The 12,592-nt window shown below is 40.1% G+C and overlaps 1 protein-coding gene and 1 pseudogene across 2 annotated transcripts in view; both read right to left on the bottom strand.

Annotated features, from left to right (window-relative positions):
* Nucleotides 1–12,592, bottom strand: part of MRPS5 (mitochondrial ribosomal protein S5) — a 36,401-nt gene that overhangs the window by 18,931 nt on the left and 4,878 nt on the right. For both annotated transcript variants that reach the window (XM_003941248.4, XM_010352005.3), the window contains exons 3-5: nt 8,151–8,288; nt 4,792–4,917; nt 3,047–3,280 (exon numbers count right to left, since the gene is read on the bottom strand). In XM_003941248.4, the coding sequence (XP_003941297.2) occupies nt 3,047–3,280; nt 4,792–4,917; nt 8,151–8,288 (498 nt within the window). The remainder of the gene's footprint in view (nt 1–3,046; nt 3,281–4,791; nt 4,918–8,150; nt 8,289–12,592) is intronic.
* LOC104653431 (heterogeneous nuclear ribonucleoprotein A3 pseudogene) lies at nt 345–3,040 on the bottom strand (annotated as a pseudogene).

The following is a 12,592-nucleotide window of genomic DNA, read 5'->3' on the forward strand; positions in this document are numbered from 1 at the left end:
CCACTCCTGACCTGCTGGATGCTGCTAGAGAGAAATCAAAGTATTCATACACAGGGGCCACTAAAAATTCATAGACTCCAATTCCATCAAGTCTTCCCTGCTGCCAGCTGGCCTTTTTGTCCTTTCAGTTAGGTCTCCCTCCACTTACCACTGCAGCCATTTCAAAGACTATGTTTTTTGTTGTTGTTTTTTTTTTAATATTTTTATCACAATTTCAATCAAACAAAAATAGAACAGCAGAACCAGCAAAAGCTTATGTATGCATTAGTCAGCTTCAACACACATCAACCCACAGCCAATCTTCTTTTCTCTAAACTCTGTTCAACTCTCACTCCACTGGCTAATTTCCTTTTTTTTTTTTTTTTTTTTTTGAAAAGTTAAAAATTCCTTAATTTTTTATTCCTGGTACCACTACCACAATTTACAGGGCAATATACCTGATGTAATGAAAAGAAAAAGACAAAGCTACAACAGATAAAAGACCTCAGGAATGTACATCTAACTGACACTGCATTGCATTAATCAATAGCTGCACTTTTTGCAAACTGTGGCTATGACAGTCAACAAGAAGGGTTTCCTGTTTAAGCTGCAGTAACTTTTCTGACTATGGATCATCGCTCCTTCTGTGGCAGATTTTTACAGTTCCTCTAATGCATTTGGGACGACTGTCTCAAAGTAACCTGCAGCTTTCCTGACAACTCCTCGCTCTCTCTACTGCTAAGAACTGCAGCCCTTTTCTGCTGCTTTTAGAACCTTCTGCTACCATATCCACCACTTCCACCACCAGATCCATAACCACCACCACAGGGACTGCCGGAGCTTCTTCCACCGAAACTGCCCCCTTTCATGGGTCCATAATTTGATTGCTGTTGTCCACTATAATTTCCAAAATCATGATAGTTCCCACCACCACCATAGTTACCACCTCCAAAATTTCCTCCTTCATTGTAACCATCGTATCCTCCACCACCGCCACCACATCCACCACCTTGGTTTCCATATCCTGGTCCACCACCACCATAGCCCCCTCTACTACTATAACCAGGACCACCACCATAGTTGCCACCGTCACCAAATCCATTATATCCACCATCACTTCCTCCATAACTACCTCTGCTGCCACCACCTCCACCACCATAACCTCCTCTTCCACCAAAGTTTCCACCCCAGCCAAAATTACCTCCACCACCTCCAAAGTTTCCTCCCATAAAATTGCCAGATCCACCTCCACGACCTCTCTGTGATCCAGCAGACAGCATCTCTGGTTTGGAAAGGGCCTTTTTCGCTTCACAATTATGCCCATTAATAGTATGGTATTTCTAAACAACAATTTTATCAACTGTATCATGATCATTGAAAGTTACAAAAGCAAATCCTCTCTTTTTTCCACTCTGCCTTCCGTAACTTCTATGGTTTCAATCTTGCCATACTTTTCAAAGTAGTCTCTCAAATTATACTCTTCCGTATCTTCTTTAATACCACCAACAAAAATTTTCTTCACTGTTAGATAGGCACCAGGCTTTACAGAATCCTCTCTTCTAAACAGCTCTCTTTGGTTCCACTACACGCCCATCAACCTTGTGTGGTCGAGCACACATTGCGGCATCCACCTCTTCAACATGAGAATAAGTCACAAAACCAAAGCCCCTGGAACGTTTGGTTTCGGGATCTCTCATTATCACACAATCTGTAAGTGTGCCCTATTTCTCAAAATGTTATCTTAACATCTGTAGTTTCAAAGCTCAGACCACCAATAAACGGTTTTCTCAACTGCTCTGGTTCCTTTGGATCATGGCCCTCCTCCCGCCAGCGGCAACGGCAACAGCCGGAGTTGGGCTGGGGGTGACCGGGCGGCGGTTTTACCTCCATTTTGAGACCGGACTCGCCTCTTCCAGCTCCCCACTGGCTAATTTCAAAGCCGGTTTCAGATACCCTACCTTTTCATAAATAATCTGGAGGCCATAATCATCAATGTCCCCAACTCACTCTCCGCAGATGATTCCACCTCTTCCTTACAGACCAACTGCGGCCACATCACACAACATCCCCCCCTACCTACAACCCCACAGGCTCACCTGATTCTCTGCCCTGCCCTTCCTCCTGTGAACAAGTGAAGCCATTTCTCTAGACTCTGGATCTGGGCCACTGTGAGGGACTTGGTTCACTGACTTGGTACTCTTCCCTCCATACCTTCCTCCTCCTGACTGAAGCATTTTGATCAGTTCTAAGCACGTTCCTTGGAATCTCTCCATTTCAACCTCTCCCCTCCTCTTTATGCCAAAGTTCTTAAGAAAGCAGTCAAACTCTCAGCTATTTCCTCTTCTCTCATTCATCAGTAAGAACAGGCTTCTTGGATGATTTTTACTGGTTTACACACTCAAAGAGGGAGCCGGAAACTTTGTTTTCAAATTTGGCCTAAGTATTTTCAATATCTGCTTCATGCATTCTTTTACAGGATCAATGACAACTATCTGCTTTGCTGACTTCTAGTAGGGAAATAGTATTCCCAGGCCATGCTGCTCCACAGGTGCCCCTGTGGCCAACAGTTTTTGGGAAACACTGTATCCTACAGGCAGCTCCTGCAGGTCTACAGTGCACATCCCCACATTTAAGGATCTGAGAAGGTACACAATAAACACCAGGAACCCAGTGCTTTCTACCCTGTTAGTAGAATACTTCTGCATTCCACAAAATACAGTTGGGACATTAATATATGTTATTGCGAAGATCAGGCATCCCCAAACTACGGCCCGCGGGCTGCATGCGGCCCCCTGAGGCCATTTATCCGGCCCCCCGCCGCACTTCAGGAAGGGGCACCTCTTTCATTGGTGGTCAGTGAGAGGAGCACAGTATGTGGCGGCCCTCCAACGGTCTGAGGGACAGTGAACTGGCCCCGTGTAAAAAGTTTGGGGACACCTGGCAAAGATGCTCAAATCTTTTTTGGAAAAAGGCAATATAAAGACAAGTAATAATACCATTTCAAGGAAATTTTAAAATACAAGTACTCTCTCTGTCACAAAGGCAAACAAAACCAGGAGTCTGCTACCTCCATTAGGACCAGGGTCAGGGGGTCCAAGACTGAGGCCTCCCCATGACCTTCCACTCCATCCTCGCTCCCGTTTAACCTTCATCTTCCTCCTTCGGTCCCACTCTTCTCTCTGCTGGATCATGTCCGCCTCCACCTTCTCCTGTTCTTCCTTGCTTCTTTGGGCAATGGTCTGCACTGCTCCATTTTTCATAAGAGGAACATTCAGACCAGGCCACAGAAAACCATGATGCCCTGAAGGTTTAAAAATATTATAAATAAAAAATTTTTTTAAGTACCCATTTTCCAAGTGTTAAAAAGTCAGTTAATCCACGTACAGATAATGATGACACTGTTCACTGGACCTTAAGCTAACATATTACCTTGGTAGGCCACTTGGCACAATCAAAATTTTAAATGTACTTCATGCTATTACCTAAAGAAACACTCACATACAGGTACAAAGCATATGAATGCTTGAACAAGGATGTCCACTGATATATTATTTGTAAAAGCAAGAAATGCATGTAGTCCAAATGTCCAGCAATCATGGACTGGTTAAATGAACCACAGCATCTCCAACATATGAAACATTCTGCACTAAATCAAAAGAACGAGGTAGCTCTCTAGGTTCTGATGTGGAATGATTTCCAAGACCTATTATTGAATGAAAAAAGTAAACTGTCAGACAACAAGTACCATGTGACATAATCTAAATTATTTTTGTAAAGAAGATATCTATTTCTTTTTAGGTATTTATCCATAAATTTAATACATAATACCTTTAGTAATACCTTTTTAGGTATTCATGTATTAAAAAACTGAAGGAAACACACCAATATGAGGCCAGTGGTTTCCTTGAGGGAGAGAGGACCAAAGAAGGTAGAAAAAGCATCCAGGGGGACTTTAGGTTTCTTTATAATCTTTACATTTTTTACTGAGAAAGTATACATACATGATTTTTATAATTTTAAAAAACAAGTGTTAAAAAATAAGATATAAGGAAAGAAATAAAGAAAAACATCCGAGTAGACATGTGATGCTGGAAGTGTGGTACCAGGTGTTTTCTTTATTCCTGAAAGGTCATTACTATCAAAGATGGTTTGTCAGTAAGCACAATACAAGACGGGCTGATTGAAGTACACTACATTATTTTTACTCTTCCAAAACCATGAGTATAAACAATCGTGTGATCTAGGTGTCAACAAACTAAGGACCACAGGCCAACTGAGCCCACCACCTGTTTTGTAAATGAAGTTTTACTGGAACATAGTGATGCCTATTCCACTGTGTGTTGTCTGTGGCTGTTTGTTGAAAAATTGGATGCTTTACAGACATAAAGCATTTAGAACTATTAAAAACCTAAAACATTTCTACAACAGCAGAGTTGAGCAGCTGCAAAACAGACTATGTAACTCACAAAGCCAAAAATATTTACTATCTTCCCTTTCCAGGGAATATTTGCCAACTCTCCATTTATTCTCTCTTTTACCACTAATCATAACCTCTTTGAGGGCACACACTGTTATAGGAGATGACACACAGAGATATGTAATGCTTGCTGAATGAATAAATCCATTTCCATGGGATTTTCCTCACCCAGAATCCTGGAAATGCGTAGTAAGTCATCTAGTTGAATTCTAAAACCACAGATTCTAGTGCCCTTCATGAGAAATGTTTTGATGCTTCTCGTTTGTAAAGTATCTTTAAAATCTGGGGTAAAAAACTTTAAAAAGCACTTTAGTTGTTTTTATAAATAAGTTTACCTTCACCAATGATCTGACCCCTGTTCAAATCCTTTCTTTTCTTCTTTTTAGTTCTTTTGCCTCTTCCTTTTCTTGTTCCAGCACCAGTCTCTGCTAAAGCACCTTTCCACAGCTCACTTGCAGTCACTGTAATGAAACAGGGCTTTTTTGTTTGTTTGTTTGTTTAAATTCTGTAGTTTTCAAGCAATGGTCTATGTTCTCCTATTGAATAAGGAAAGTAGAGGTCAGCTTATAGCTTTACCCATGCATCACTGAGGTAATGAAAGCAAAATTAAATCATTCTTTGCACATATCAGACGGTTACATTTGGAAAGCCCAAGAAGAGACAATTCTATTACTTTCCTCCACAAAACTCTCACTATTTGATTTTCCCCTCTAACTGCTTAAAAGCCGGCATTTAAATCTCAGTTTACTTACCAGTAAGTTTTTTTTACCTAATATTTTATCAACCATGATGTAGGCATCCTCTCTGTCCTCTTGCCTCCTTTATAAGCAGTAAAATAACTAATAACTATCCTTCCTCAGTATAAGTTTCCTAGTCCAAACAAGAATCAACATTTCAATCTGAACCCATAAATCTGGACCACAATCTATAGTCATAAAATCAACTGTTGACCAGACACATTCCTATAATCCCAGAACTGTGGGATGCTGAGGCAGGAGGGTCACTTGAGCCCACAGTTTGAGTCCAGACTGGACAACATAGTGAGACACCATCTCTACTAAAAATTCAAATATCAGCCAGGTGTGGTGGCATGTGCCCATGGTCCCAGCTGCTTGAGAAGCTGAGGTGGGAGGGTCGCTTGACCCCAGGAATTTGAGATTACTATAATTATGCCACTGTTCTCCAGCCTTGGAGACAGAGCAAGACTCTGTCTCAAAAAAAAAAAAAAGAAAGAAAGAAAAAGAGAAAAGATAGCAAGTCATTAGTCAACCTTTGAATACCATTATGCTATTAAAAATGTTTTTAATCCTTTTTCAAATTATAAAAGTTATTTTTTTTAAATCTGGAAAATACAGAATGTAATAATCATAATCCCATTACCACTGTTAGATAAGACTGTACATTCTGTCTTTTTTTCTTTATACATGTATGCATAGTATATATTGGTTTGTTAGTCTTTTCCTATATTCTTAAATATTATTCATGATCATAATGTTCTGTAATGGCTGTAAGGGGAATTAAGTTCTTTTAATAGAGATTTTACTATTTTTACAACAGGTCTAAGATTCTAAATAACCTAAAAGGCTAGTTAGAATACATTTACTATCATTTCAATCCTGTCATTTTCTGGAAGGGTGAAGCTAGGTTAATATATACACCTGTTAACTATCATAGTCATAAAAAATAAAGTTCATGTTTTATATATACACACATATACATAAATCCACTGTAGTATCTAATTTTATATACTGAGTTACTTCTCTCTTCATCATGCTAAGTAACACATCTTGCTAATTTGAATCAAAGGGATTTAAGCAATGGATCCTCTACAGAAAAGAGACAGGTTTGCAAGTACAAGGTTCAGTATTCATAGGAAATCTTAACAAGTTTTGAAAAAGTGTGTCCCATTTCCTGGAGATTCAGAAAATCAAAGACTATTGCCTATTGAAACAGCAAAAACTAGCCCCACGCTAGTTTCAACTGAGTTGGCCTCACTGGAGTGAATCTTACTATCACTTGGAGCCATAAACCCACAAAAGTACTGAGTCTTGTAACTGAGGAAGAACACAGGTGAATGAAGAGAGTCCGAGGCAGGGGTAGAACAACCATGAAGGATGAGGTCTTGGAGGGTAAGGCCACCTCTAGAACAAGGCTTTTTAAAACGAAAAAAGGCTATTAAAAAATAAAAATTCCCAAGGCTTGTAAATCTGATATACCCACTAAAGTACTAAGTCAACTCTGAGAAAAAACTGGGGCTATGGATACCAAGGGGAGAGACTAACAGCCCCAACTCTACCCATCTCTCTTTTCTCTGTACTGAAATCTGCAGCTTCAGCTAAGCCTATGTTGCTTCATCCCCCACCAAGACTTTTCTGTGTTGTTGCTATACAAATGACCTAGCTATCAGGAGATTTCCAAATTAAATCAAGCTGTATCTATACAATGAAATATTCTATGGTCGTATGACTGCACTGCAGAAATCCATTGAAAAATGTAATGTATCACTACATGAAAAAAAGCAGCAAACTAGTATTTCAGGGTAGTAGGAATACAGGTGACTGTCTCTTTTTTTTTTCCTGCATTTACCAAATATTCTAAACTAATAATGAACTGCCTTTGTAATATTAATTTATTTTTTAACCTGCCTAATGCCGAGTTGTGAATTCAATCTCCGTTTATTTATTTATTTATTTAGGAGACAGAGTTTCCCTCTTGTTGTTCAGGCTGGAATGCAATGGCGTGATCATCTTAGCCTCCCGAGCATCTGGGACTACAGACACGTGCCAACGTGCCCAGCTAATTTTTGTATTTTTAGTAGAGACAGGGTTTCACTAAATTGGTCAGGCCGGTCTTGAACTCCTGAGCTCATGATCCACCTGCCTCGGCCTCCCAAAGTGCTGGGATTACAGGCATTAGCCACTGCGCCTGGCCTTCAATCTCCATTTATTACCTGACAAGCTGGTCTCAGTTCAGATTAGACTCTTTCAAATGCTATCACGAATAAGAGTAGTGTTAATGAATAAATCTCCTTAAAACTAACTTTTCCCAATTAGATGTCCTGTCTCCTCAAATAAGGCACAAATGAAAACATGAATATATTCTTGGTGTGAATCTAAGTCAGCAAGGGATATTGGCCATGATTCAGTATTCTTCAGGCCTCAGGTGCCCCAAATGAGGGGACTAAAGCAAACTGGAACTCCCCAAAATACAAGTGGTAGCATGTAAGATAATTCTAGGAGGTACATCAAGGAATATTTTCATTTTAACATTACATTCTAATTACTAAAATCTTTTTTTTTTTTTTTTTTTTTTTTTTGAGACGGAGTTTCGCTCTTGTTACCCAGGCTGGAGTGCAATGGCGCGATCTCGGCTCACCGCAACCTCTGCCTCCTGGGTTCAGGCAATTCTCCTGCCTCAGCCTCCTGAGTAGCTGGGATTACAGGCACGCGCCACCATGCCCAGCTAATTTTTTGTATTTTTAGTAGAGACGGGGTTTCACCATGTTGACCAGGATGGTCTCGATCTCTCGACCTCGTGATCCACCCGCCTCGGCCTCCCAAAGTGCGGGGATTACAGGCTTGAGCCACCGCGCCCGGCCTAAAATCTTAATTCATGTAAAAAAGAGGAAAAATTCAGATACAAGAAATCCTTTTACTGTTTCAAGAAACAGCAAGTTTGTGGCCACTCTACATACATTTAGTGAAGAAACTATATGGTCTATACTGCTGGCCCATCAGGTGACTGGAAGAAGAAACACAGCATTGTGTCTGCAGCGCACGGCTCAAGCTGGCGTAAGGATGGGTGTCTCTGGTTCCCAGTGATGACAAAGGGCCTGTAGGCAGATGGGTTAAACTTTGAATTAGATGCTTCATGGCTGTGGAAAAACACTGCTAGCATCAAATAATCATTACTAACAAAAGTAAGTCACCAAAATCCTGAACTTCGAAGAATCAGATTTTTAGGACAGTCTTTCTTTTAAAAATGAAACAAAACAAAACTTTTGACCAATAACAACCTAAATGCCCATCCTAACTGGGAAAGTTACAGTTCATCCACACAATGGGCGCAATGTGCAAAGAAAGATTTGTCCATACCAGGGTTTCTGCACTGCATTCAATAACCTAGGTGAGCAGTCTACTCAGGGCAATTGGCGCCCTCTGCTGTATGCAGCCAGCAACATACTGCGGTGGAAAGACCTGCAACTGGCCTGGTCAGAAGAGCAAGGCGCAGGAGAGCATGTACACTATCCTACCCGCGTCCTGCCAAAAAACAAGGAGCGGCCATGAATGCACTTCATAGACTAACCCAGAAGTATGCAGGAACCTGGAAACAACAGTTGCCTCTGGGGAAGAAATACGATACATTTAAAACTGGATATGAGGGACTTGCTGTTTTCGTATTTTTTGGAATTGTTATCACCAAATGCACATATTACTTAAAAAGTTTTTAAACATCTATGTGTTACCGGCAACATCTAATCAATTCATGGAGGGTAAAGTCCTGTGAAGGAAGAGGGGAGGGTGAGAATTGGTGGATGTGAAGAAATGGGAACATTGCTAACACATAAGGGTGCACACACCCTTAAGCTCTGCATTTCAATAAAGACACTAGTGACTACAAGAGAAGTGATAAAGAAAATTAGAACAGCCCTAGAGAAAAGAAAACAAAGTTATTTAAGGGCATGGGCTTGAAAAATAGAAAACCAAACAGTGACAACACCTATTTTCAAGTCTACATGAAGTGATGAAGAAGATGGTAACAGCTGTTTTATGGCCACAGAGGGCCACACACCAGCAATGATCTTACATGGCAATAACAAGTAGTATTAAATGGTTACAGTAAGCTATCAAAATGTCTCCATTGCATATCGACACTGAAAAATAAAGGAACAATCTCCTTTTAATTAAATTAGATATCTTTCAATGATTTTAGATATCTTTAAAATCATTTAAATATCAAAATTTAATTAAAAGGTTATTCCTCTCTTAATTAATTTAAATGATCTAACTAAACTAGATTATTTAATCCAACCCCTACATTTCACAAAATAAACTTAAGTCTATGAGGTTAGGGAGTTGCTGAAAGTCACAAGACTAGTTAGTAGGTGGGATTTAAACATTAATTCCAATTTCCGATGACTTACTAAACTGCACAGAGGCAGACAGATGACATCCTGAGGTCCCTCTGGACCTATTAGCTCACTTAATGAATTAGTAAATAAAAAATAGATGGGAAATGAACTGGCTTTTCATTTTTAAACTCAGGACTTCATCATTCCAAATCCCATGATGCAGCATACACTTTAGTTTTAGGTTTCCTTATATGCTCTTTTTCCTTCTTCTTTTTCTTTTTTTTTTTTTTTTTGGCAATGGAGTTCTGCTCTTGTCACTCAGGCTGGAGTGAGTGCAATGGCCGTGATCTCGGCTCACTACAACCTTCACCTCCCAGGTTCAAGTGATTCTTCTGCCTCAGCCTCCTGAGTAGCTGGGATTACAGGCACCACCACCATACCCAGCTAATTTTCATATTTTTAGTAGAGACAGGGTTTCACCATGTTGGCCAAGCTGGTCTTGAACTCCTGACCTCATGTGATCTGCCTGCTTCGGCCTCCCAAAGTGCTGAGATTACAGGCGTGAGCCACCACACCTGGCCAACTCTTTAGTTTTCAACAAAATATCTTACTTAATACTAGGTTACTTACCTTAACATTAAAGAAGATATTTAATCTTGTACTGTTTAGTACTGCAATCTCGATATACTTCAAAGAGTGTAAAATTGTTACTAACAAATTTAGAATTCTTTAACCTTTTTTGAAAGCCTGAAATATTTCTCCTATCTAATAATGTACCTAAAAACGTCCAATTGTCAAAAGCAGAAAGAAATTGACTTTAGAGTTGAGAAACAGTCACTCATAATACACTGTTACAACCAACTTTGTTTAAAATGTGTTGTAATTTTTAAAACAGGGGATGTCATCAGCTTATGCTAAATCACTGTTATAGATTATCCGTCAATGATCAATTATCAGTTTTGCTTTCATTCTCTGAATTATTATTAATTTCAGTCCATGAACTCCCCGTCTCAGGAAACAGTTGCCCTGGAGTCCAAAATGCGCCAAGCCCAAAAAGCATCCTCGTGTGGGTCAAGTCAAAGACCCACAGAGTCCTTTGGGAGGCCAAGGTGGGTAGATCACTTGAGGTCAGGAGTTCGAGACCATCCGGGCCAACATAGTGAAACCCTGTTTCTACCAAAAATAGAAAAATTATCTGGGCGTGGTGGTACATGCCTGTAATCGCAGCACTTCAGGAGGCCAAGGCGGGCAGATCACTTGAGGTCAGTTCTAACCATCCTAGCCAACATGGTAAAATCCTGTCTCTACTGAAAATACAAAAATTAGCCATGCACGGTGGCACATGCCTGTAATCCCAGCCACTCAGGAGGCTGAGGCAGAAGAATCACTTGAACCCCAGAGACAGAGGTTACAGTGAACCGAGATCATGCCATTGCACTCCAGCCTGGGCAACAGAGCAAGATTCTCAAAAACAAACACCACACAGAGTCTGATCTCGAGGGTTTTCTATTTCAGCATTTACAGTTTTCACCATGATGAACTTCTTCCTCCTAATTTAAATCTCATCTATTACATCAAACCAGCTGATCAATGATGTGTTTGAGAGATTTTAGAAAACTATTGCTATTTGTATGATCCATCTATTGAAGCACTTACAAAAATACAGTAATCGGTACTAAAGAAACTGTTATAGGAAAAAGAAAATGTAATGATAGAATTCTACCTAACTCAGCTATAAGTATACACAAACTTAATAATAAAAACACTGATCAGAGATCAATCAAAAGTGTGCTTATAACTATGTTGGAGAAAGCAGGGAAAATGAAGAGTTAAATTCTCAATTGACATAACAATGTTGATAAAGAATATCTACAACATAATTGATAAATATAAGCAGAAAAAACTGAAATAATTTAAAAGTGTCACTGGCAATGAGAAGGAGTAGGAAAGAGATTGGTTTTAAAATATAATCCTTTTAATACCTTTTTGTAAGTTCAACATTTTAAGAAATAATACAACATTTCAAAGTAGAAATTACTATCCCTATTTTATGGATGAGGAAACCAGGGCTCCCAGGGTCACATTTGCACCTGGCTGCAAAGATAGGAAGTGGTGGAGCAGAGAATTCTGCTTTCACTCCAACAGTCAGGCTCTTCCCCACCCAGGGCCTTGCCAGGGGCTGTCCCCATGGCCGAAAACGCTCTGCTCTACTTTCCTCACAGAAGCCCTCTCTAGGCCCACATTAGCTCAGGCCGGGGACCCTGCCTGGCTCACAGTAATAGAGGAAGCATCTTGTGAGTGAGTGAGTGAGTGAGTGAGTGAGTGAGTGAGTGAATCAGTCAATCAATCAATCAACCAACAAGTGAACAGACAAAGCGAAGAGCCCAGGTCTGCTAAGCCCCTCTCCAGGACCTCTCAGCGGAGGTATAAAGGCATCTCACAGGTGAAGTTAACAAGAGGAAAGGGAACAAGAGTAAAAGCCAAGCCCAGCAACTGAGAGTTCCCAGAACTCATGGGGACAATAATATTTCAATTCTGTCCTAACTATAGTCCATGTAAAAAAAGCAGTATTTAACAGATCTCAAGTACAATGGGCTCAGCATGGGTTGGCTTCCTTCCTTCCTAGAGAGTGAATGAAGAGAGGGCCCTGTCCTATGGCAGTGAAAGGCAGTGAAGGGCTGGTGCTACAGTATGAAAAAGCATCACAGTCTCTAGACAGCTCAGGTCCCAATCCTGCCAGGTACTGGCTGTGTGTTCCTAACAAGTCACTTAGCCTCTCAGAGACTCACTTCATTGTCTATAAAACAGGAACCATAACTCCCTCATAAAAACTGGTGTGAGGATTAATCAAGATAATAGCTCTAAGTCTAATACACAGAAACAACCCAGTAATTATTATTTAGTTATTATTTTTTAAAGTGTGGAATCATAACAACTGCAATCATTAAGAAATCTGAAAATACTCTTCAGATCCTATGCATTTCTATCATAAAGAATGTGATTATTGCAGTAAGACTAACCAGGCTAAAAAATGAAAAAAGAAGAGAGAAGGGAAAAAAGCAGGT

This window comes from Saimiri boliviensis, chromosome 1 (assembly GCF_048565385.1).
Source record: "Saimiri boliviensis isolate mSaiBol1 chromosome 1, mSaiBol1.pri, whole genome shotgun sequence".
Classification (NCBI taxonomy): Eukaryota; Metazoa; Chordata; class Mammalia; order Primates; family Cebidae; genus Saimiri; species Saimiri boliviensis.